General features: G+C 42.2%; 1 protein-coding gene across 1 annotated transcript in view; it reads left to right on the plus strand.

Annotated features, from left to right (window-relative positions):
* The window catches only part of UVRAG (UV radiation resistance associated), a 110,829-nt gene that overhangs the window by 63,653 nt on the left and 19,723 nt on the right, over window positions 1-27,453 (plus strand). The window contains exons 13-14 of the mRNA XM_084842432.1: window positions 11,678-11,756; window positions 26,476-26,567. Of these exons, the coding sequence (XP_084698558.1) occupies window positions 11,678-11,756; window positions 26,476-26,567 (171 nt within the window). The remainder of the gene's footprint in view (window positions 1-11,677; window positions 11,757-26,475; window positions 26,568-27,453) is intronic.

Raw genomic sequence — 27,453 nt, forward strand, 5'->3', positions numbered from 1 at the left:
TTGAGGATGGTGGGAATCATAGAATCATAGAATAGTAGGGTTGGAAGGGGCCTACAAGGCCATCGAGTCCAACCCCCTGCTCAATGCAGGAATCCAAGTCAGAGCATCCCTGACAGATGGCTGTCCAGCCTCGTCTTGAAGGCCTCCAGTGTGGGAGAGCCCACCACCTCCCCAGGTAATTGGTTCCATTGTCGTATTGCTCTGACAGTCAGGACGTTTTTCCTGATGTTCAGCCGGAATCTGGCTTCCTGTAACTTGAGCCCATGATTCCGTGTCCTGCACTCTAGGATGATCAAGAAGAGATCCTGGCCTCCTTTTCTGTGACAACCTTTCAAGTACTTGAAGAGTGCTATCATATCTCCCCTCAGTCTCCTCTTCCCCAGGCTAAACATGTCCAGTTCTTTCAGTCTCTCTTCATAGGGCTTTGTTTCCAGTCCCCTGTAGTCCAGCACATCAGGAAGGTGCCAGGTTGTGAAAGTTTGATGTAAAACAAGATCTCTTCTGAGCTGCCTGGGATAATGAGATACCAGGTAAAATGGGAGTGTTATAGGCACAGGAAAATTTTTATAGGGAACTGCAATGTTTAAGATGTGGGATAAATAATATCTGAATAACTGGGATTCCACTGCATTCTATTTTCAGAGTTTTAAAAATGTTTCATAGTTTTGAAAGGTGGAGGTGTGGAGCATGAGCATCCTTTGTGTATATTATGTCTTTTCTAGTGTTTCTCACTCTGGGACTTACACTATGTGAGTTATGAGTATTTCAGCTTGTATTTTCAAGTCTTATATTGCTTGGTCTCCTGGGACTACTCTGTGTGACATTCTTCCCCCTATATCTTCGATCCACACAACATCTATTTATCTAGGTATCTCTCTCGTCTACTTCATACATTAGCATTTTTAAAAACAAGTTTTAATTTCCATGTTTGGAGAAAGGTAAGCTTTGTAGGGAGTGTGGTGGCATGTACAGAGTCTGGAAGTAGATGTTCTTGTTGGCTTGGGTCAGTGAACACTGGTCTGTCCATCTTCCTTTCTTATCCATTGATCTGATGCAGAGTGGGAGCACCATGGACCACAGCTTCATAGCCGAGGGGGCCATACGTGTGGAGTTTCTGCTCTGTACAAGTTGCTTCAAGTTACTTGAGTCCATTCTGGAAGATGTTGTGGAAATCCAATTTAATTTTAAGAAACTGTAAAATAATGATACCCTTGGCAGCAGCAATGGAAGTATGCTTTGAGTAGTTCTGAAATCTCTGGGGAGTAAAATAGCAGAACATGCTCAAGGGCACATCTATTATATCAAATGAAAAATAATGTGTCTGTGGCCTACTTAACCCTAGTTGGTAAAATTCTTCTGTAATCTATGCAATCACTCACAGTATCAGCACTACTAATCAGGAATAATAGTAATTTTTAAGTGAGTCCAAATTTGGTACTTAAGTAGTTTTAACCCTTGTGACCTTCCAGGGATTAGGTATTTTAGGTATATCCTGTCTCCTGTAGACTTGAAATGAGCCCAGGCTTTCCCAGGCTTCATGAGTAATTAGGTGAGTTGGCTGAGGCCCCAGAATTCGACCACTCTATAATTGGTATAATTTGAGTGTGTGCAAGTGTATATTCTTTAAATGTTGGCTTTTCATTGAGAGCTGAATGCTGGCTCCTGCTGTTGCAGGAGTCTTAACTAGTGCTGCACTTAAGAATTCTGTAACAACTCATGAAGAGCTGTTTTAATTTATACAGTCAAGCCATATTTCCTTTGTTCAATAATAAGCCAAAAGATTTGCTTGTTATAGTCATTTACCCTAAAGGTCTGGTGGTGGACCACATCTTCATGCAACATGCTACGTCATGAGACTGCTGACCTCTAACTAAACTGCCGCTCCATATAGACATATAGCTGTGGCTTGAATATGTTGGCCACGGGGCCAGAATTATGAGGCTACAGAACCTAGTAAAATTTCCAGAACCTTTGAGGCTGTGGAGAAAAATCATTTCCCTTTTTTTGTCTGAATTCTTTTTTGGAAATGTGCGGGGAAATTGAAATATGTGCAGCGCTTACTTTCTTATAAAACCTAAACTTTAATGGATTAATAACACAAAATTCATCGTTTACAACTTAGTATAGAAAATTGTACTATTTGGCATATTTATGAAATTTATAGATCCATTTATTTTAATGTTTTGGACTAGCTTTAGGGCAGGAACAGGCAATTTGTGGCCTTCCAGATGCTTTGGCCTACAATTTCAATCAGTTCTAGCCAGCATAGCCAGTTGTGAGGAATGATGGGCATTGTAGGCCAAAATATTTGGAGCGCCACCCCTGTTCTAGGGTAAGTGTCAAATTTAATGTAATCTGTACCTAGGCCCTTACTACAGGGGTGCCCGCTGGCACCTCTGATGGAGCCTGTGAAGGGGTCCCCAATGTAATGTCTGCGGGTACCTGCAAAACTTTTATTATTTTCTGGGTTTTTTAAAATCCATACATGGATTTGTATACAACTATAGCAATGAATACATATGAAATGCATACATATGACATGCATACAACTTTCTAGCAATTATACATAGGCGTCAACAAAAGCAGGCCAAATATCCCGATAAATATCCATTTGAAGGTGGTACCTATATGCCACCCATTCACATTTTGAAAGTGTTGTAAGGTCCTCAGTCTTGCATTATAGGAGGTGAGTGTTTACCCTTCCAGTGTTGTAGTATCAGTCTTAGCTGTCAAAAGGGCGCAGAGAATCCATTTACGCTGACCATTTGTTAAGTTCTATGAAGCAGATAAATAATTTAAAAGAGTGTGTACATCAATGAATATTAAAAGCTGTTCCAGTACAAAATTTATCTGTATAGTAAGCTCCTCCCAAAAAGAAGAAACCATTTGACATTGCTAAAACGTATATTTAAAAGAAGCGGTGGCTGTATTGTACCGCCAGCAATTAGCCGAATTAGACTATTTATTTACAACATTTGCATGCCACTCCACATCTAAACAGATTCCAGAGCAGTGAACAACAAGAGATAAAATGAACAAAAGATAAAAAGAAGAAACATGATATTAAGATTATTCTTTAAAAAACAGAGTGCCAATGAAACTGAGGCTAGCTAACCAAGGAAGGCTTCCTGGAAAAGAGCTGTTTTCAGGATGCGCTGAAAACAACCCAGTGTCGGCACCTGCCTGACCTCTGAAGGCACTGAGTTCCATGGGATGGGAGCTACAACACTGAGGGCTCTTCTCCAGGTGGACTCCAGTCGGGCCATAGGTCCATGTGGAAACCAGCAGGATCTTCACCTTAGTGATTGGGTAGGTTGGTAAGGGAGCAGGCGCTCTCTCAGATCTTCTGGACCCAAGTTACTTAGGGCTTTATATACCAGTAACAGAACCTTAAACCTTTCCTGGTAGTGAATAGGCAGCCAGTGCAGTTCTCTCAGCAAAGGAGTTGCATGCTGAATAGGGGCAGCTCCTGACAACAGCCGTGCTGCTGCGTTCTGCACTAACTCCACCTTCCAGAACAGCCTTAAGGGCAGCCCCATACAGAGTGCATTGCAGTACTCCAGTCTTGAGGTTACTAGTGCCTGGAACACTGTGGCCAAGCTCTCCCTGTCCAGGAGACAATCCCTTATTGAGGAGACATTGCATTGTCCAGTAGACTTGAAACAAAAGTTTTTGCTGAATAACACGCACATCTTAAGATCCATACATGCAACAGGTAGATGCCAAAACTGCGATCTATTGAGCAGGTATTTTGTGGTGGTTCCCATAGCAGGTTCTCAAATTTCCAAATGTGCCCGTGAGCCCAAAAAGGTTGGGGACCCCTGCCTTACTACAAAGATCTCTGTGTTTGGTGTAGTGAAGTTTTTATGTATATGTGTCGCCTTTGCAGAACTATAAGTAAGGCTTTCAGGCAACTGAATATAGACAAGATAGCTGCTTCCAGTTCACCCAGTCATAAGCCACTTTTTGCAAAGTTTCCCTCCTTAGCTTTTTAAGTTGCATGGTTTGCAGTAGGGAGAAAAATCACCAGATGCAAGTGTTTGTGGCACAAGTCTCACATGGAACATTTGGATTATTTTTGCGAGCTTCCTAAGTACTTCATATCAGACATAGGTCCAACATTAATGCTTTTGTCTTTAGCCAATCCCTCCATCCCTTATACATCTTAAGATGTTAGGGAGGGAAAGGAATATAAAAGTAGCCTTATGTGGGAAGTTGAAGGCCAGTTGAGCATCAATAAGTAATTATTTTCCTGCAGCACACTAGGAGACAAATGCTATGGAAATCTTGGGACTACAGATGGTGGAGGAATCTTGCTATTAACCTGCACCTTTTTTTTTACTTGCAAAGCGATGAATTCCAGCCATGGAACTGCCCGACTGGTTTGTACTTGACCAGATCTTTCAGGTGAAGGAAGCACCCTAGAAAAAACTCATTCTAACATTTTCACCTGGCTGCTCGTGCTGTGAATTGGAATTCAGTCCCTTCTTTGAGTGCACAGAGCTTCAGCTGGTGAGAAACTCTTTTCAAGATGTGACAGGAAACATTACATTTTCAGCCATCTTATTCAACAGCATTTTTGTGTGTGCATGTTGTGGGGTGGGGGTGGGGGCATTTGCAGCTCCTTACTTGGGTTTCTTCAGTTCAGTTTGAAATGCAAGCAAAAAGTCTGATTAGAGGAAAATCAGGATCTAAACCACATGTTTTTCATGTCAGATTAGAAACACGTGGGGACAGTTAAAAATCAATCAGTTCCTTAAGCTTAAAAAATAGTTTGGATTAAAGGCAGGTGGCTATACATGGACATATGAAAAACCAATCGCCAGCATATTGGTACATATGAGATTGATCTCTTGGAATACAAAGAGAAGTTCATAAATCACAGAATTTAGCAATAATGATGTTGAGAACCCGGAAGAGCATATTTCTGTATCTGAAGGGATTTTTTTTTAAATAGCACCTAGATCCTTTTAGCTTTGCCTTAACAGTTAACATCTGACTGACCTAAGAGGCCTGCAGAGACTCATTACATCCTTTTCAAATATTGAAGCTGTCCTGTGATGCTGAACAGGTCGAGATTAGCCCAATAACAGCATGAAGCTGTGAAATGAAATGAGAGTGTGATTGGGAAGTGCTTGTCTAAGGTCAGCAAAAAAAGATGGGTAGGAGAAGTGAGTTTAATAGTTTAACGGGAGATAGACTGTGCCAAAAGGTATCTTTTTGTAGTTGTAATCATGGCGGCTCTCAAAAATGATAGCAGAATGTCCTTAGCTAATAGTGTAACATAGCAGCAGAAATTAAGGGAAGTTTCTAGTACTTTTGTTAACACTGAGAAAAACTGAGCTATAGTAATAAATTACTACTTTGCCAAGACAGTGCTATTATCTGCAAAATACTAATCCACAAGAAATTGGGGCAGCCTGGTCCTATTGACTTCACTAAATATTTCTCAGGTGAAGTAAGCTTTTAGATCTTCTGTTTTTAATATTTGAGCTTGAGAACCCTCCTGGACAAAATGCATCACTTTTAAGGGGGAAGCAAGATGTTAGGAATTTGGCTCAATGCTTCTACTTCATATGTGATTCCAGCATTTGGAAGCTTCAGCTGAGATATTATCTATTTCTGAAGCCTTGACACTTGATAACATTTCAAGAATATAATGCTAAGCTGTACCATTTTCAGGGGGTGGAATGGAGGTGTAGAGGATGGGATCAATACCCACAGTTTTTGTTTGAGAATTTATATAAGAGATGAAATCTGTAGTAGGTTAGTTTATTTAGAGTACACTCTGCTAAATTTGTTTTGACCTTTAACTGGTACATAATACAAATAAATGTAGCTTAAGGAAGGGCTTTACAAAATTGAAAATGAACATTTTGATTGTCCCCCACTAGGACCTTCGTGGTAAATTGTTGGTTATTTTTTAAAATAGAGCTCTTTTAAAAGGCAGTAAGCCCTGATAGGGCAAGATCTCAAAGAATTATCAGACTAGCACATACTAATTTCTTACAAGTCTTTGGAGTGGGGGCCAGAAAGAAGTGTGCATCTGTTCTCCTGAGAAGGATTAAAATGCTAGAGTATGGCCAAACATTGGATTGAATCCAACTAGTGTCCCTCCCCCAGCCAAAGGTGTCCGTCAGCGGAATGATTCCCCCCTCCCCCTGCGTCCCCCCCAATCTTCCCCCCATTCCCTTTCCACTGATGGAAGCACTCTGTCTGGGGAGGGACACTAGTTGGATTTCACCCAGTTTTATTATTTAGAACTTCCTGCATTTCAAAAGAATTTTGATTCTTGTTTGACAATAATCTCTTACAAAAGCCTCCCGCCAGCAGAAACTGCGGAGCTCACAGCAGAACACCATAGGGTTCACTTGATCTTATGAAAAGGCAGGGGTGGACTTCAGAGAGTGGGGTCGAAAAGGAGATAGCTTGCATAGAACGAGAGAGGACAGAGAATAAGATGCTGCTGCTGAAGTCCATTTATGTAGCAATTCTTTAGTGCTCCAGCACTTGCCTGTAAGGTAGAATCATAGAATAGTAGGGTTGGAAGGGGCCTACAAGGCCATCGAGTCCAACCCCCTGCTCAATGCAGGAATCCAAGTCAGAGCATCCCTGACAGATGGCTGTCCAGCCTCGTCTTGAAGGCCTCCAGTGTGGGAGAGCCCACCACCTCCCTAGGTAATGGGTTTCGTTGTCGTATTGCTCTAACAGTCAGGAAGTTTTTCCTGATGTTCAGCCGGAATCTGGCTTCCTGTCACTTGAGCCCATTATTCCGTGTCCTGTACTGTGGGATGATCAAGAAGAGATCCTGGCCTTCTTCTCTGTGACAACTTTCAAGTACTTGAAGAGTGCTATCATATCTCCTCTCAGTCTTCTCTTCTCCAGGCTAAACATGCCCAGTTCTTTCAGTCTCTCCTCATAGGGCTTTGTTTCCAGTCCTCTGATCATCTTTGTTGCCCTCCTCTGAACCCTCTCCAGCTTGTCTGCATCCTTCTTAAAGTGTGGTGCCCAGAACTGGACGCAGTACTCCAGATGAGGCCTAATGAATGCTGAGTAGAGGGGAAGTAGTACTTCCCGGGATTTGGAAGCTATAATAATATAATAGCATTATCCCTGTTTTGCTGCAGGAGTGTGTCTAAAATTACTTTCTGGACTGATAGGAGAGGCAGGATTTGACCTGGGGGCTTCTTGATTCATCACTCAACCTCTTGGCCACTAAGCTACATCAGCTCTGACTGCATTGAACACAAAGTAGGGGACTCTATTCTCTTGCATAGGAGTATTTCATCTGGAAAATGGTTTCTCCAAAGAAACGCTCTTTGAAGCACAGTGGTCTCTTCTCTTATCAGGAGCCCCCTTAGTCTAGAGGTTCACTTGTCTTGAAGCGTATAAGCACAGGTAGTCCGCATAGATGGTGGTACTTGAATGTGTTTCTGTAAACCAGCCTTCCCGCCCATGGTGTCCTCCAGATGTTTTGAATGACAACTCCCATAACCCCTGACTATTGGCCATGCCAGATGGGGCTGATGGGAGTTGTAGTCCGAAGCATCTAATGGGCCCCATGTTGGGGAAGACTGCTGTCAGCGGTATTTTAAAAGCAATGGTCAGATTAAAATGAGAATACAGTCAGTGGGTAAGCCATTTTTTCTAAAGACAGTGAGGCGTGTCCACACGGCTGTTCTGTCTGGCTGAATGCACTTATTAAAGTATGCTCATTAGTTTGCAAACCTAATGCTGTCAACTGCAACCTTAGGCTGTATGAAGAATCAAAAGCAGTGGAGAGGCTGTTCCACCATGGTGCTCCTATAAGATTGCATGTGCATGTGTGTGTATGGTCTTTAACTGGCATTTTTAATAGTACCATGTTAAAGGCTCTTAAATGGGCTGACCTAGTCACAATTTCAGAAGACACTTTATCCCCCGCCCACCTCCCAGGGAAAAAAACCAAAGCTGGAAGCAGGTAGGACGAGAAATAATGGAGAAATAATAGTTGAGGTTGAATGAGTAAAATCTTAGAGGTATGACCTTAAGAGATGCAAAAAGGCAGTCAATCAAGCATGCTGTCATAAAGCCTTATTTGAGTCACTGCTGCATAACAGATCAGCTAATGATCAGAAGCTCTCCAGCCTTGGCTGACTGAGGGGGGATGGGGACGGGACTGCTTGATACATTTTGGAACTAGATTTTCCTTTTTGCAAGATGGTTGTTGTAGCTGACCTTCTGCAGTACAGGACATAATTGAAGCTGAGATTTGGGGAAAGAGGGAAACAATCACTAAAAATTAAAAGAAAGGATTTTGATTTCTTAACCTAGTAATATAAAAATACTTTCGAAAGTGGCTAGGAAGAAATAGTTGAACCCTCTATATTTTGTAGCTCCCCTTTTAAAGCCTTTGTTTCTAATTGTAGAAAATATCACTTTCTTTCCCAAAAAACATAATGAAATACTATCATGTAACAAATTGTACTGTGTGTTTTAAAGGGTACATTTATTGTCCAGGCTGAATGAGTTTTGTGCTTTTAATTGTAATTGAATCCTTTTCTAATCCAAATCCTGCTACAGTTGGATAAAGTAACTCAATAGATATTGTCATGAATTCCATGTGATTTATAAAACAGTGAGCAGTGAAATCTTGCTGCATGAACATTAATTTTAGAGTGTGTTTTATTTTCCTGCACTGCAGACAGTTTGAATTTATAGATCTATTAAGTAGAGTGAGTGTAGATATATAGTGCTTAGAGTGATTTTATATTTCTCAACTTGAAGTGACCCATTAAGAGTTTGATGTATTATAAAACTGAGACCCTGACAATTTGGTATACTGTAATGACGTCTGTTAAACCTTTGACTTTAATGGCTCATTAGAAATAATACAGTTTTTGTCTTGATTGCTGTAAAAAAAAAGTTTAATTACACAGAACTTCTCTTGTCGTGTGTTTATGATCTCATTGTAGAGCTAAATTTCTGTTTACATTTTAATCCTGCCCTATCCTGAGGATTCTGGATGTATTTAAAGCCATTCCAATGTAAAATCTGCAAATAGCACAAATTATTGAAGTGAAACAAAAGCAGCCCCCCTCCTCAACTCAACAAGATTAAAATACCCCAACTGACACAATCCACACAATTCTGTAAACATAATTGTAACATTTAACAATCGTTCCAAAAAGGAAGGTCAGAACATCTTTTCAAAAGAAGGTTTAAAACCTTTATAGAGCACTTCTAGAGCAGGGGTGGGTAGGCAGAAGGTAGATGGGGATCTGCTGGTAGATCTCGGTATGATCTGCATGAGTTTGTGTCCCATTTGTTTAACAACAGTAACAATAAAAAGGCTCCCTCACTCTAAAATAGGCTGCAGAAATGCAGTGGGGCTTACCTCTCAGTAGACAGGTATAGGTTTGCATGGTTAATGTGGTTTGAATATTTTATGTTTCAAGCAAGTTCAAAGGGATACTTGGAAATTATTTTCCCTGAAAGAATTGTGAATCTTTTAACAGAAGATAATTCAGTATCATGCATGGCTTTTATGTTTAAGAAAAAGTGAGATTAGTGCTACTAATTTTAGTATGCCTAAAGAACTGTGCATTAGAGAGTTCCTAGGTTTAGGCATCTTGAAGTAGAAGAAAAGTGAACTACAAGTTTTTGAAATTGCCTAGTTAGACAGCGATTGTATCCATTAATTTATGAGAGTGCTTTTTTGGAAATGGAAAATTTTCCACAGGAAAAATATGGGCAACACATTTTCTGCTTACATCACAGCATATTTGCCGATTGGGGGTGGGAGGGCTGAGAGAGAGTGGCTCGCCTAAGATTGCTTTGTGAGTTCAGGGCTGAAGCAAGATTCAAATTTGAGACTTCCTGTTTCACAGCTCCATCTCTAAGCCACTGCAGTATGCTAGCTCTGGGGTGCCTTGAAGATCTGAATGTAGATTAAGTACAGCCTGTAGTTAAACTATGGAATTTGCTACCACAAGATGTAGTGATGGCCATCAACTTGAGTGGCTTTAAAAGGGGATTCGACAGAATAATGGAGGATAAGGCCATCAGTGGCTGCTAGTCCTGATGGCTATATGTTAATGTCCAGTATTAGAGGCAGTATGACTGTATACCAGTTGCTGGGGAACTCAAGTGGTGCAGGGATGGGGGGTTCCCACAGGAATCTGGTTGGCTGCTGTGCAAACAGATTACTGGACTAGATAGGCCTTTGGTCTTTTTCAGTATGGCTCTTTCAATGCCATGATGCATCCCATGCTGGTGTCATTTGGGACACCTAAGTCCTTTGGACCTTGATCCTAATGTCATCTTAATGAATTCCTGGTAGCATAATTTATTTTGTATACTGAAAAATATTATGAGTACTGTGTAATAATAATACTGGAGATTCAAATAGGAATCTGGAATGGTTGCTGGAGAATAAAACATTAATATAGTATGTAACCGATTGGGAGACTGCTACTTCTTGTTTGGTAAGGAACCATGTTCCTCAAACACTGAGGGTGAAGATGGCCATAACATAAAACAGTTACAGCACATCCCTTGGCTGCAGCTTCCTTCATGTTTCATGACTGAAATGATAGACATGCATGCCCACGAACCAAATGCTGGCTGAGTTGGCAGTCTTGCCCTTCTGCACAAGCTTCGAGCAGGCCATCTGTCCTTTTCTTTAACTTTGTAAAAATGTAATATATGTTTATCCATTCAGCATATGTTGTGCCAAATGTTGGAAAGCATATATATTTCTGCCACTGTTGAATGGGAAAATGAAGTATATGAATATGTTTCTAAGTCCAGCTTGCTTACCTATTATAACTAAAGAAGGAAGACAGCACCAGTACAGATTATTTCAGAATTGGAAACATTTTATTGATTATCAGTCAAATAAGGAACATTCTTCTAAGAATAGCTGATGTATTTTACTGGCAGTAAGGGTATTCTTTATTACATTTGGGTTTTTTGTATTTCTTTTGTAAATAAAAATTCAATAAAATATGAATGAGAGGGAGGATGTTCACTCCCTCCTTTTCTTCCCAGTTCCTCTCCTCTCTGTCACAAATTCTTCCCACCCTTTCCCCTATCAGCTTTACAGTGCAATCCAGTACATTTCTATTCAGAAGTAAATCTCATTGCATTCCATGGGCTTGCTCCCAGGTAGGTGGGTCCAGAACCGCAGCCTAAGGGTTGTATGCAGTTGGTGCCCCTCAGCTGACAGAAGGGTCTTTGATCTAGGAGAGGCTTCTGTCAGCGAAATGGGGAGGGATTCCCCTTCCTCCTGCAGCCCCCTCCTCCAAATCTGCTCTGGAGGATTAGGAGACCCTCATAGTCTTATCCCATGTTTATCATTAGCACTAACTTTAACTATGATTAATATTAACCAGTTTCCCTCTTAATCAGGTTTTGAAAGTAGGATTTCAAGCTGGTTAGGAAACATTAGGAGGCAACCTATGCTTGCAATTAACCGCACTTAACATGAGGAGTAATGTAATATGAGTGGCACATTAGTGGCCTCAGTTCAAAGCCATGTTGACTGAATCTTTCCTCTTTCTGGGTTTCTAAAAACAGTTTGTACGTACAGGTTTTGCTATTGGAGAGTTAAGTCTTATGAATAACATCAGAAATGGCTGTCAGGAATTGGTTGTGTGGACAAGTGTATTCATGTTTTTACCCCTTCCAATTTTAGATTTCCATTGTATCCAAAAGGAGGAGAGAAACTGCAGTTTGATTATGGTGTTTACCTTCTCAACAAAAATATTGCACAGGTATGTTAACTGAGAAAACCATACTTCCATAGCAGAGCAATATAGATTCTTCTTTGGGGAGAGAATAGGCACTTAATTCTTTATCTACATCGGATGCACATGGGGCTTCTGTACTAGATACAGGCAGAGAGCATCTCTGTTCACACATTTGGTGATTCTCTGCATTGTTGTTGTTGTTGTTGTTGTTCAGTCGTGTCCGACTCTTCGTGACCCCATGGACCATAGCACGCCAGACCTTCCTGTCCTGCGTTCTCTCCAGGAGCGTGCTCAATTCTCTGCATATCTTGGATATATTGGGTATCGTGCTGAGCAGTTAACAGCCCCAAGAATGTAGGACATCCATATTTTCCATCAGAGACAAATAAGCTTCAGTCCTTTCAGTTGTTAAACCACCATTGATGCCTTAAGGTGTGTGGGGGGGGGGAGGATGTGTGGCCTTCCAGATGTTGTTGGACTGCAGCTCTCATCAGTCTTAGCCAATGGTGAGGAATAATGGGAGTTGCAGTTCAGCAACATCTGGATGTCTGCATGTTCCCCATCCCTGCCTTAAAGTAAGTTTACGTGGAGGGCGTGGGTAATCTATAGATGGTCAGAGTGGCTGTGTAAATGGTTCTTAAGATCAAGTGGGAAAGCCTTCATGTTGGATCTTCGTGATATGTATCTTACCCACAGATTCCTCTGTGGGAGGGACAGGACTGAGGCATACAAAGCAAAATCATTGGAAAATCAAAACATGTCCCCAGAGGGAGGATGGAATCTCTGAAACTGCGAAGTAAGAACAATGAAACCCATGTCTAACTCCTTGGAGAATGTAAGGTGGAATTATAAGCAGGCCAATACAATTTTCTGCAGATCATTATGGGCGTTGTTTTGAACTGGGAATGGTATATCATTGTGCTCCATTTCAGCTGGTTGATAATGGCTTCCATCTGTTTCATCTGTTATTTTTTAAAGCCCCCCTTCTTTTTAAGAAATGATCACGAATCACGCACACACAGATTTCTTTAATATTTGGAACGGTAGTATTGCAAATTTTTCTAGTTTCAGACTGACTCATGGGGCAAGTGCAAGGAATGGCTCTAGGAACTGGAAATTGATTGAGATAAAACCCATGACTATAAAGTAGGAATCTTCCAGTGCATGGAAAGCATAGTTGAAACTGTGTATTGTGTAGTCTAATCCTTTTTCAGATCCAGGACCTGCCTTTAAACCCTGACTGCTACCTGTGATTCACTTTTGATCTTTTAATTATTTAACCTTTGTTGTATATCAGCTCAGGTAGATATACCCTATTCGTTGGAGCTCTGGTGTGTGTTGCCTGGCTGGAAGGATGTTGGGAGTTGTAGTCCAACACATCTGGAGGGCACTAGGTTGGGCAAGGCTGGCCTGTTGCTACTGATCAGACAGTCCCATTGCCCATTACTCGATGGATGCAGGGATGCAACATCCCTTGCATGGACTGTAACTGGATGACACTCCAAGATATTTTTGTTAAAAACTCCTATTTGTTATAGCTGATCTAATGCACCTGTTGGCTCTGTGCTCTTCGTTGAACCAGTCATCTGCCAAATAAGGAATTTTAAATCTGGTATACAATATGTTTTATACGTTTTTATTGAAGCCTAGAAATTCCTGTGTAATTAGTCCCATCAGTGTGTAGGAGTCATGTGTGTATAGATATGCTGTATGAGGCAAGGAGCCTCAAATTAGCTGTGGCATTTTGAAAAACTGGAGCATGTCACTTTTTCATCCCTCGCACTCTCTTGATGTGAATTTCTGTACCAGAAAACTGATAACACATTTGAATGAGACTAAGGTTTTTCCTAGTATATTGCTTTAATGTGTTAACATTTGTGCCCATTTTTATTTTAAGTAATCAGGGAATAGAAATTTCAATTACACCACACCAGTTCGCATGCTTTGGTGTTGTCAGGTGTAAACTTCAATTTTCCTTGATTGCGACAGAGGCATGAAAGCAGTATGTGGGGACAGACAAGGAAACTTGAACTGTTGTGGGCGGCTCCTCGTACCAGAGAAACTTGTAAGAAGCAGGCAGTGTTCTTGTGTATTCTCTACCCTTCAACACAGAACTCAGCCAAATTTTAATGAGTAAGGATTTCCCCCCAGAATTGCTTATGTGTTGTTTCTCTACCTCCCTCTGCTCTCTAGCTGTAAGAAAAACTGTTTGGTGTATTAGAGCATTTTTTTCTAGCCTTTCTTGTAATTAATCGAAGCAGCTTGCAAATGCTAAAGAAACCTATATTGCATAATAAAGGCCAATTAAAATAATAAAAAACCGGCCAAAAGTTTGTCCAGAAGGCTTATCAAAACATTTTGGCTTGTTTTGAGAAATTTGAGTAGTGGATTTGTGGGAAGGAAGCACCAAGAGACTTTGGGCTATCACTGTGAAGGCTCTTCTAACCTATGCAAATGTTGTTTAGTGGGAATAGAAATCCAGAGAATCCTCTCTTCTTCACGACACTCTTCTTCAGCTCACCCCAGTCCAGAAAACCAAACAGATACTTACCAAGAGAGTCATTCTCTAAGACAGTCGTCCCCAACCTGGTGCCTTCCAGATGTTTTGGACTACAACTCCCAGTATTCCTGACCACTGGTCATGCTGGCTGAGGGTACCAGGTTGGGGAAGGCTGCTCTAAGATACACTGGGCTTGAGGCATTTGGGGCTTTATGAGGCTTTTTAATACCATCTTGTATCAGTCAAATGCCCCAGCTATCTGTATCCCTCTAGAAATATAAATCCTTTAGAGAGACACTAATTTGTATTTAAAATAGGCAATGCTTATGAAACAGTCCAGAGGAGTGATGGCTAAAGTAAAATTAATAATGGGTTTAAATGACCAATTTTTCCCCATCGTGATATGTCTGACACTCCTGTGGAAAAGATCCATGTGGAAGTTGACCATGTGAGAATTCAACACTCTCTGTTTTGTGGCTATCACGCTTTCAGCAAGCCTGGCTTCTCCAGGTGGCCAAAAGCATGCCATTCCTAGAGCTGAAGACACATTTGACCTCTCAAATGACCCACTTCAGTATATAACTTGCCACAAGGTGATTTTCCGAAATCAGTAGCCTGAACAACTTCTGCTAAACAGATTATATCATTAAGTATTCAAAGTGTCTATTTATGGGGGAGGGGAGAGAGAGATGTGCTGGATAATGCCGTGAAACGACATTGGAGGCTGGAAGGAACCAAGCCAAACAACAATGGAAGGCCATTCGTGGACAGACAAAGCCAGAATTAAGGGGTGGTTCACTTGTTTGCTTCTGTTTGGTGTTTGGCAGCATCAGTTAATGAATGACAAAGGCAGATTCCAAATGCCCTCCTAAGGCTTAGGCAGACTTTTGTAGTCTACCAAACTAGGTAACTGATCAGGAAATCCCCCGCCCCCCCTCAGATTATCCATTCACTTGCTCTCTGGGTCAGTTCAGGACCCACGGTTTGGTATTGTACCCAAACAAACCCATTCGTGTATGAATTTCATTGATATTTTGTATTTTGGTATTAAATCAAATGGCATTTGGTATCAAATGGTATTTCAAATGGTATTTCAAATGGTAAGATTTTTGGATGTTTTCTTTTGTTTTTAGATTTAATACTAAAAAAACCCCCCTATTTATGGAAACAAAAGTTGTTTTAATTCACAGTCTTTCATAGGGCTCGTGAACTTTTAACCCTTGAAAGAAAGGAAAAAAAACCCTCTTGATGTAATTGTTAGATTAATGTGTAAAGTTCCCTCCAAGTGAGGTCATACAAAGGAATACACCCATGTCTTTAAATCTAATAAACATAGCTTCACGGTACTGAAGAGTTTAAATAAATATGAAGGCATAAACTTTGGGAAGTTTCAGGTTATAATGCAGGACTGTGGTCTAGCTGTAAAAAGAGTTAAATGTTGATAACATGGCTTTTTGTGTTTGGATTTGAAGTCTTTAATGACTGCACTATCTTCTACATTGCTGTTTTTCAAAAACTCATGTTGTGTTAAATAGTCACTGTGAATGAGGCAACCTTTTATTGCTCCCCTTGCATCTCTCTTTAAAGACAGAATTCACTCTTAAGTATACTTTAAGTATTAAGTTAGCTCATGTAAATGGTTCCTGTATCTTCATTATAATACCAAATAAAATTAAAGTGCCATGCCTCCCTGGATAAGGGAGTTATTTTCTGAGCACACAAAGCTGCCTTATATTGACGCCCTTGGTTTACCCGGCCCAGTACTGGCTACTCTGGCAGTTGTTCTCCACAGACTTGGGAAGAGGCCTTTAAAAGCTTATGCTATACAATTGTGGTGCTGGAGAAGACTCTTACGAGTCCCCTGGACTGCAAGGAGGTCAAATCAGTCCATCCTAAAGGAAATCAACCCTGAGTGCTCATTGGAAGGACAGATACTGAAGCTGAAGCTCAAATATTTTGGCCACCTAATGCGAAGAGAAAATTCTCTGGAAAAGACCGTGATGCTGGGAAAGACTGAAGGCAAAAGGAGAAGGGGACGGCAGAGGATGAGATGGCTAGATAGCATCACCGATGCAATGAATATGAACTTGAGCACGCAGGACAGGGGGGCCTGGCGTGCTGTGGTCCATGGGGTCACGGAGGGTCGAACACGACTGAACGACTGAACAACAACAATACGATTGTCATCGGTTTCTGTCCTTTTCCTTGTCTCAGAATAGATGCACCTTATTTCCTTTTTACTAAATGATTTTATTCTGTCATATATGGATTCCTTCTATGAAGTATCTCAGTATCTTCAGATGAACATTTTCCTACCCAATATGAGAAGGGAGCAAGCCTGTAGCTTGATTGCACCTCCAAGCATATGACTTGGAGCTGTACTTCATCAAGCTGCCATTTGTATGTGGCGTGGAGAGGAATCCCTTTCAAAGGTGCAACCCAAAGCTCCCTGTACTGCAGAGGTGGCAGTGGTCTTTACCTAAACCAGATCTGTCTTGGCAGGTGTCCAGTCTTGCCTATTTACTTATTTTAAGGAATTTATTCTCTGCCCTTTCATAAAATTTCTGAGGCAGTCTAAAATTTCAATAAAACAAATCAAAACACAGTGTAAAAGCAGTATAAAAGCATTCAGTATGAAATTGCAAACCACTTGCTTTGGGGGTAGGTGCCACACTTTGAAGAGGAGCATTAACAAAACAGTATTTTGCAATCTTAGTCCTGTATCCTGCCAACATGTTTGGATAAGTCTGGGATCTTCCCTCTGCTTGTCTAGCCACACTCTGACGAGTTGAATGAAACAGCTTTATATGTGGGAACTTGCCCCTTCTTAGTCTGAAGTTCACATTTTCCATCTGCAAGGCAATTGACATTGAGTGCATGAAAGAAAGCTGGCTGTTTAGTCAGGCTTGAAAGGCAGAGAATCTTTGTCTAAGTTAAGGTTAAGTGGTTCTCATAAAGTGAGGCAGGACCGAGGAAATAGGCCAATTCTCTTGCCTTGCTGCAGTTTCTGAGATCAGCTGAAGATGATCTTGACCAGCCTTCCCCAATCTGGTGCCCTCCAGATGTGTTGGCCTACAGCTCCCATCATCCCCAGCCAACATGCTCACATTGGCTGGGGATTATGTGAGCTGCCGTCCCACACATCCAGAGAGTGCTGCGTTGGGGAAGGCTGTTCCTGACTATTACTGTTAGTATATATCAAGTTGACAGGCACGCCCTAGCAGCCTCTTTCAGTCTACTCCAATAGCCAACTCAAGACACAGACAAAAGGAGTCTTTTCAAGGCTTTAATCCTTTTACAACTTAATGACTCTTTCCAGTGCTAATCACCAGCGACTAAGCAATGAACAGCAGAGTAGCCTATGCTCCGGGTTAGGCAGTTGGTCCCCGTTTGAAGGAGAATCACTTGCAGACCCTGAACTTATGGGCTAGGAAGAGTTCCTCCCTCTTTCCCTTGGGTCCATTTTGCTTGTGTGCCAAACGGGTGCTACGCCTCCTTTCTGTTCCCTCCATCGCTTGTTGCTCCCTGCGTCGAGCGTCCAGCAAGCCCCCCTCCCGCACTCTCTCACTGCCAGGGTCACTATCTCAGGAATGCTGGCAGGAGGAATCTCTGCCAGCTGCTGTGCCTCTGAGGGATGAGCTGGCTCCTCTCCCATGGATTGCTGTTCCTCCTCAGAATCAGAACTACTCTGGGGTTCTATGGGCTCAGTTTCCACCCTGACACAAGTCTCTTGTCTTTGCAGCCTTGCAGGCTATTCTACATTTGGGAAGTTCCTTTCTCTTGCTCTCTTACCCCCCCACCCCAAATCCCCACATTTTTGTTAAGCCATGTCTCCTGTAGAGCACAGTGATGATTCACCTCTGAAATGTTCCTGCATTAAGTTGTTCTGACAGAATACAGAAATTGCTAATTGAGGTAATGATAGACAAGGATGCAAATTATTGTCCACTGCTATGGTAACAGTTTCAAGAAACATGATATCGGTATACACACAAATGTAAGTTCTGCTCATCTGAGGCCATCCTCCCACCACTCTGAAGTCTGCACAGTCTGGCTGGCATTCTGCTACTTACTTCCTTGCTCTTGCAGTGGATTTGTCGCACTGCTGAGCTGCTTTCTTTGAGACCCAGAACAACTTCAGCACTCCTAGACAAGTGTACTGCTGCTACTCTGATATTGTTAGTGTGGATGTGCATCTGCAGGTCTGTATTCTTGGAAGAATCTGCCATACATCATATCTGCGCTGGAATGGGCCTTGAGCCATTCCATCTAATGGCCAGCATGCAGCTGCCCCTCCAGATGGGGACCCTTTTTGGCGCTGTAAATGCTTTTGTTGCTGTGTCTTCACAGGCACCTGAAGTGTGCTGACTGCATGTTAACCACTTTTACTGTTCCCATTGAAAAAAGATCTTCTCATTCTACCCCACCCCTGCTAAGGCACTGCACTTGAAAGGAGAAACCTAAAGCTTGAGTAGAGTCAGTGATTCCATGGTGATACCTAAGAGAAAGCTGAAATGATCTCAAACATGGAGCCAAGAAAGCTTTTATCTGGCTTGAAGGCTTCTTTTGGATAGTGCTATTGAACTCCCTTGACATCTCCAAAATTAAAATGATTAAGTGAAAATAGTGCATAGTTGTTACTTTTATGCAGAGAATTCTCTTTCCTATGCTGTAGTCTCCCAGCCTGACTATATTTGGAATTGATGCATGCCTTCCTTAAATCCCTTAATCCAGTTATTTATATGCTACAAACCATTAGAAGTTGAGGATGGGCTTTTAAAAAAAGATGTATTGTACTGTGTTACTAATTCCCATATGTAATGCCTGCCTGTTAAAAAGAATAGAGAGAAGCGCTTTAAGGCATAATGTGAATAGCATTTTGTAATAGTCACTTAAGAAATTTCCAGAAGTTATAAGGAACAATAAAGAAATTGCAGAGGAATTTTCTTAGCTTGCTTAACATTCTCTTCACTGTACTACATCCTCCTCCCCGATGAATGATGTCTTGGCTCAGAAAACAGACTTTGCCCAGCCTTGAGGATGGGGAAGGGTGTGTGTGTAGGAATTAACTGACCTTTTTTTTTTTTTTTGCAATTAGGTGTACTTCTTGAGGAAAGGAGAGCATGTTTGTACACAGGTGTACAGCATCCTTTCTCGTAACAGTATTCCCCCCTCTCTTTAATGTTAACTCTGTGGTTATAGAGTACTCATGACTGTGCATGTCCCAAGGCCAAAGAGGTTTTGGTGCTTCTTACCATTGCAACTCTGACAAGCAGTAGTTCAGGGCCCGTTTTAGGCCCAGTTCAGACGTAATGATAAGCTAGGGTTCCGGGAGGTTACTGGCTTACTGGCCTACCAAAGTGGCTTTATTACTTAGCCTTCAAAAATGAGCTCAATCTCTAGCCTTCAACCTTCTCAGAACCAAGCCCTCCCTTTAATTCCAGCCTGCAACATGGCGTCCTGGATGACCAGATGCAAAGTAGGCCAGGAGGGCTTCTGCATCTTTTTAACACTTACACTAAAGATGAAATTCCATCAGGGGTCACTTGCTAAAAAAGTTGCATCTGCTGAAACCACCGCTGCCACACAACTATTATAGGCACTCTCCTCCTTTTGCATCTGGTAATTCCCTTTCTTCCTTTCTGCTCACAAAAGGAGCTCCAGAGAGCTTCGGCTATTGGGCGGTATAGAAATGAAATAAATAAATAAATAAACAAACAAACAATGCAAGAGTGGTGTCATTGGTGGAAGCTGCTTGGGGGGCTTGACCCACTAGTTGAAGATCAGTGAATGAAAACATCTAATTGCAGACATTCCTGCCTTTGGCAAATGTTATGAAGAGAGCTCTTTCAGTATCTTCTGCCTACCATCAAAAACATGGATTTCTACACCATCATGTAAATGATAGCACTAGAACGGGTTGTTCCATATTGCAACTCTGTAACTATTGGCTGAACTGCTGTGATATCCTGGTCATAAGCATTCCATCAGCAATAGAATGTTCAGAAACAGAGCAGCTGAAAAGAGAGAGTGAGAGGGTGGATTAAAACCTCACATAAGGTCTTGTGACAGAGGAGGGCCCTGCTGTTGGCGGGAAGGGAATGGACAGGCAGGAAGGGGAGCTGAAGGGCTGTGGGCCAGCTATATCTTTGGCTGCAGACCTCTAGTCTGTACCAAATCTTAAAGAGCTTTTCCTGATGGAGAACATGTGTAGATAGCAATTTAATAAAGATACATTTCCAGCTTTTCTCACACTTTATTTTTCATCATATATTTGCTTCCTGGCTCCTCACGGTGCTTACCTCCAAATGTGGAAACCTGGAAAACAGCCTTAAATGAAATCCACGCTATCTTGCTTTAATCTCCAACAGCACCCAGTACTGGATTATATATTCATTTGTATACTGCTTTTAAAAATGAAGCAGTTTACAAGAAAGCCTACATAAAATTGCAAACATAAGATTTGTTTAATAAAAAAAATAATAGTATTCTGATTTAAAAGGTAGCTTCAGTTTACTGTGATTGCTCTCACAGTATTTTTTATGACATGAAGGCTTAGCCCACCACATTCTCCAAGTTTGTGTTAGGTAATACAAACATTTAAAACATATAATGTGCCCTTTTAACATTTAATTAAAATCCAGGTAAGTAGCTTAAAATGTTGGAGGTAACTAATGTATCTCACAAACCCAGACCCAATAGACAAGTGGCACTTCATATAATGCAGAATTAATTTAACATATGGAACTCGCTGCCACAAGATAATGATGCCCACAGGCCTAGAAGGTTTTAAAATTGGTTAGAGAAATGTATTGGGACAGTTCTAGCAACAGGTATTGGCCATGATACAGAAATGGAGCCTCCAGCTTCCAGGGCAATATTCCTCTGAATACCTGTTGCTTGGGTGGGGGAAAACAGCAGAGTAGGCCTGTTGCCCTTGTACCTTGTTTGCATGTTTCTGACTGCATCTGGTTGGCCACTGTAGGAAAGGGGATGCTATGCTTGGATGGATGTTTGGTCTGATTGAGCAGGATTCTTTTCATGTCTTACAGTGCTTCAGAGAAAGGCTTTGGTGACTTTCTGTGGGAGGGAGTTCATTGCTGTGGAATACGATGCCTATAAGTGTCAGGGTGGACACTGAGCCCATAGAATCCCGGAGTAGTTCTGATTCTGAGGAAGAGCAGTCGCTCCTGGGAGGGGAGCGCGCTCCTCTTTCCCAGGGCCAACAGCTGACGGAGATTCCTCCCACCAACATTCCTAGCTTAGATAGCAGTCCAGGGAGTAACAGAGAGCGGATAGCAAACTTGGTGGACGCGCGATGCCGATGCAGAGAGCGGCGCCAGATGGAGGGTGCGGAAAGGAGGCGGAGTGTCCGGTTGGCGCGCAAACAACGGCTGCGCCCAGAGGATCCAAGGGAAAAGGGGAGGGACTCTCCCTAGTCCTTAAGTTCAGGGGTCTGCCAGTAATTCCCTTTCAAACGGGGACCAACTGTTCCAACTTAGGGCATAGGTTCGGTGCTGCTCAGATCTAGTTGCAAACGGTATAGTTGTTAAGTTGTAAAAGAAGAATAAAGCTTTGAAAAGAATCCCTTCATCTGTGTCTGGACTTGGCTACTGGATTAGACTGAGAGAGGCCTCCAAGGAGCCCTTGACAATAAGTAGTACTAAGATGAAAGATGCTGTCACGTGTTTTGACGATATAGGTGAGATCTAATTGTGCTAGACCTAAACTACTTTGGCTGGTACAGGTCAAAACCAGCACCATGGCTTGTGTCTGGAAGACAAATAGGAAGCTAATCATGGTATATCCATGTGGTGGTGGTTTGATGTTCCACCCCCAATGGAATGCAGGCTGCTCATGTTCTGCTCTATGTGAAGCAAGTGGCTCACCTGTGGAGTATGTTGCAGAGTGGCTTGCTGTCAAAATATTCCAGGTATGAATAACCCCTACAAGACTATGGCCTTTTTCACTGGATCAGTAGTGAAAAGCTGTTCTGGCCACCCCTGCCACCGGAGCAGTCAGTGAAAAGAACTTCATTTGGAATCTTCTGGATTCCATAGTCCTTTAGTCTGTGAATATTTCTGAGATCCAGCTTGAAATTATTCCAAGAGGTTCCTGCAGACCTGCACAGACAGGAGAAGGTTGTGAGAGTCAGTGTCTGTGAAATGTAAGCAAACAGCAGCCCTTGATTAGTCATGCTGAAAGGTAATCACTGTGCAGGCACAGTTGTTTAAATCATACTAAATCTTCCTTAATCTAAATTCCCTGAAAGCATTAACTTCTGAGTTGTGGGCCCGGTAAAATATTTGCTAACAAATGCATTTGGGCTTTGTTGCATTTGCACTTTTGGAACTCTTCTTTTGGATTTTGTCCACTGACTTGGTCTTGTTGATGCTACTTCACCTGACTGCCCAAGATTAATGTTTCTGTCCTGATCATCTTTCATTTAATAACTACAAAGAGGCAGCAGGGGTCTAGCCATAATGATGATGGTACACAACACCTTGGAAGAGTGAAAGGCACCATAGGCCCTAAGGAACAGTTCCTATAATATTTCATTTTTATCCTCCCTGTTAGCTGAAGCTCTCTGGGCGATTCACAGAACAAAGCTTAAAACCATAAAATACAATAACATAGTAAAACATGATATAAAAATCATAAGTTTGAAACAAAATAAAACCAAAGTAAAACCAAGATAAAGGCCAGCCGCAGTACAACTTTTAAAACTGAAGGACTAAAAAGCCTGGGAAAATAAAAAGTTCTTCACCTGGTGCTGACAAGACCACAATGTAGGCGCTAGATGCGCCTCTCTGGGGAGGGCCTTCCACAACTGGGGGGCCACCACTGACAAGGCTCTCTACTAGTCCCACGCTTCACCTCATTTGGCGCGGCTGTCCAGAGAAGGGCCTCTGAGGATGATCTTAATTGCCTGGGCAGGTATATATGGAAGGAGATAATCCTTCAGGTAATCTGGCCTCAAGCCATTTAAGGCCTTGTAGGTTAACACAGCACTTTGAATTGGGCCCAGAACCAGACTGACAGCCAGTGCAGATCACAAAGCACTGGTGTAAAGTGACAAAATAGGCCAGTCCCTGTTAACAATCGTGCTACCCTTTTGGGTCCAGCTGAACTTTCTGGATCGTTTCCAAAGTCAGCCCACATATAATGCAGTGCAGTAATCCAAATGTGAAGTTACCAGAGCATGGATAACTGTAGCTAGGCTATATCTGTCCAGATAAGGACGTAGTTGGTATATCAGCCTAAGCCGATAAAAGGTACTCGATGCCACTGAGGCCACCTGTCCCTCTAATGGCAGTGGTGGATCCAAGAGCACCCCCAAATTTTCCATTGTAATATTATGTATATTATCAGTAGGTTCATTCCTGCAGCCACAGAAGATTTGCTAAGAAGCTTATTTTGCCTAGACCCCAGATATCGGAGGCTCAGAGAAGAGGAACCTTGTGCTCATGCACTGCTGGCGGCAAGGAGGTTCCTGAAAGTGTCTACTTCAGGAGACTTGTCCTTTCTGGAGATAGAGAAGGGTGTGGGGAGGGCAGAAGTGTTGTGAGGGACAAAGAGGAGAAATGAGGGTGCAGGGGGCTATACAAATGGGTAAATGTTTGGTAAATCAGTGACTGCTCTAAAATAAAGCAAATAAAATATAAAGAAGTCTTAGTAGGCTAAAACTCAGACTATCACTTGCTCACTTGTATTTGCATATGAGTGAAAATGAGGGTTCTGAAGCAAAAGGCATACTTTATTTTTCTGTGATGCATATGTGTATTGCAACAGGCATCTTAAAAGAAGGAGAAGGAGATGGTACTTGCCATCTGTATTTTTATGAGGGTTTCTGTTAAATGTAGTTTTTAAAATCTAATGCGTAAACAATCGTGGCACCTTCTGAATCCATCAAAAGCTGTCTTTCTGAAAGCTTAATCTAACTTATTAAAATGTTGCGAAGGAAGATAGATGCTTTTGAACTGTGGTGATGGAGGAAAATTCTGAGAGTCAAATTCTGATTTGATCTTGCAGTCTTGGACTGCAAGAAGATCAAACCAGTCCATACTCCAGGAAATATAGCCAGACTGCTCACTTGAGGGAGTGATATTACAAGCAAAACTGAAGTACTTTGGCCACATAATGAGAAGACAGGATACCCTGGAGAAGATGCTAATGCTAGGGAAAGTGGAAGGCAAAAGGAAGAGGGGCCGACAAAGGGCAAGATGGATGGATGATATTCTGGAGGTGACGGACTTGACCTTGGGGGAGCTGGGGGTGGCGACGGCCAACAGGAAGCTCTGGCGTGGGCTGGTCCATGAAGTCACGAAAAGTCGGAAGCGACTGACCGAATAAACAACAACAAATCTAACCCCCCACCCCAGATAGCCCTGGAGAGATGGTAACTCTTCCCAGGGTGATCTTCAGATGGAGAGAGTCATCAGAGAGGCACCAAAAGGTGCAAATGTTTTAATAATGGCCAGTTTCAATTACTGTGGTAATGACCTCCACCCCCTTTTGTCAGAACCACACTTGGAAATGGGAAGGGAGGGGAAGGAGGATTGCTCCTGACCTTGCACACATGGGCAGCATGAGGTCAGGGGCAAGGGAAAGGTCAGAGTCTTGGAGATGACATGTTTTGTCTTGACTATCAAGGACAGCCAGAATTTTTGGACCCCTGCTTATGAGGAGGGACGCCGTTTAAAAGAAAGAAAAATTCCAGTCAGTTACCCAGAACTTTTGAGCTGCCCTAGGGTGAGGTAGGATTGCTGAATAAGCAAATAAACTTAGGATGTTTCATGGGCAACTAGGGCAACAAGCTACCATGATGTTATATTCTGGAACATTCTCTCAGAGACCGAATGCACTGTAAAAATAATGTTAAGGGAGAAGCTACTCTGAAGGATGTAAAAGCTGTTTTGAGCTGGGGGAAAAAGCTCATCCTGAGCCTAGAGATTGGAGGAGCCGTGTGCGGTTAAGAAGGGCAGATTAGATTCAGATAGCTGAGTAGAAAGACCACCCAAGGGTAAAGGAAACTGAGGGACAGGGAGCTTGGAGGCAAATTGTCTTATTTTGAATTTTTTACATAGGGAACACTAACCAGTTCCTAGGAAAGTGGCCACTTTGCCAGTTAAAAGCACAGAATAATAGTCTTCAATCTCTGAATATTATCTCCCCACCACCACCAGAAGTCCATACAAGCTAACAGATTGTTCTAAGGATCTTAAACACAACAGACAGTGTTTCGTTTATGATTTTAGAAAAAATCGCATTGTTTGGTGTTTCTTTTTTTATGATGAATCTCAAATTATTGGGCCTTCCCGACATTATTCCTAGAGTTCTAATGAGAGCTGGACCTTGAGTAAACAAAGTTTGAAGTAATGGTGAATGTTTGAGGAGTGTGATTATCCTCAGAGTGACGTTCTTTTGCCACACAGGCCTCTACCTAACATGTAAATTTCTCCTTGATTAGCTCTAAGCATCAGGTATAAAAAAGCCTGGATTCAGTAGGCTTATTTTTGCTTTTCTTCCATCAACACTTCAATTTAAACGCACCTCAAACGCTGCAGCTTAGGAGGGTCATCAGTTCTGACTTATCTTTTTTTTTTAAACTGTTTCATATTTAATTGAGCAGTGCCCTGAGGTTACACACCTCATATGTTTTGACTTGCTGTTTGCATAGGACAGTGGCTTTTTGGCAGATGTGCCACTCCAATGTGGACTGCAATACCTATGCTGGCCCCGTGCCTTAAGGTGGCTTTGTCTCTAGTCTGCTGAGCCAAGGTGCAGGCTCAGACTGGAAGAGGCAAGCAGAAGTTAATGGAGCGATTCAGTGCCATGGCCAAATCTGGGAGACCTCCTGCTCCTGTCTCGGCATGCCACAAACTCCTGCTGCCTATTCTGTTTGTGGCAAGCTTGCGGCCTTCTGTATCTCTTACTTACAGCCTACAAAATAATGTTTACAGTCTAGGTACCATAATTGTAGTGCCTTAGCGTTGAATCTAACTTCAAGACTTGCAGTGCAGCCCTATGCATGTTTATGTAGAAGCAAGTCTTGAGGTGTTCACTTCCTTATAGATGTATTTAGAATTGCAGCCTTCAGAGGGCAAACATCTTCTCTGGCATTAACTCTGTAGTTATTGATAGTTCAGCTTGTAAAGCGGCTGCCCCATTTGAAGTCCTTTTGGGGTATATCCAGGTGCTCAGAAGAACTGCCTGCTAATTCTCACAACTCTGTCTCCATAGCTTAGATACCAACATGGGCTGGGAACTCCAGATCTAAGGCAGACGCTTCCTAACCTGAAAAACTTCCTGGAGCATGGACTCATGGTCCGATGGTAAGTAGTACTGATGTCTTCTTTCTGTACAGTACAGCAACAGAAAGATGGGTGGTTGATTTAAAAATTTGTAGAACATACTGTACTGTACAAAGAGAAGTCTTGTTTTATCAAAACGGCATGTGGGAAGTTGTCCTTTAAAAGGGGGGTGGAATTGTGGGAAAGGATCCTATGGGCAAGTTTGCAGTGTCCCCCCAAAGTGGACACCATGACATTTGAAGATGATTTCTGGTAGACAGTGGCCAGGATACTTGAACAATCATGGTTACGCTTTTCTGTAAAAAGGCATTGAAAGAAAGTGATCTCTCATGAGGAATTAGAATTTTGAGCTAAAGAATCTCCCAACCAAATGAAGGCCATGAGTTCTGCGTACACAGTATTCTGTCCAGATTCTAGCCCACATTGTTGCAATGAAAAGCTTTGTGAGTGGGGAGGGGCCGGGGAAGCTCAGGCATTTTTTCTAAAGCTTCTGAAGCTCGAGGGGTCCAGGTGGTGGGGTTTCCAGCTGTCAGGTTGCTGCATTTTTTCACAGTTCCGTATCTCCCCATAATTCTCCCCCACCCCAGTTACCCATTGATCATATTTTTTGGTACTGTGCAGCCTCCAGTGCCACAGTGTAATAGCTCCAAGACTTGGTAAATATTCTGCTGTCTCTTACCTAATTATTTTTACCTCCACCACTGCACACTTTTCAATTAAGTCAGGGAACTTATCTAGCATGGATGGGTGGTTCTTGAGCTGTTACCCCGCCACTGATATGGGATGGAGTATGTCAGCCATCTAGTAAACAGAACAACCATCAGTTGTATGGACGTAGACGATTTGTACACTGCTGGCCCAGGGACCAAGGGCCACTGTCTCCCAGGAAGAACATCATGGCAAGGAG

The sequence above is a fragment of the Heloderma suspectum genome, chromosome 3, assembly GCF_057233095.1.
Source record: "Heloderma suspectum isolate Gila_16-S chromosome 3, 16-S_ref, whole genome shotgun sequence".
Taxonomy (NCBI): Eukaryota; Metazoa; Chordata; class Lepidosauria; order Squamata; family Helodermatidae; genus Heloderma; species Heloderma suspectum.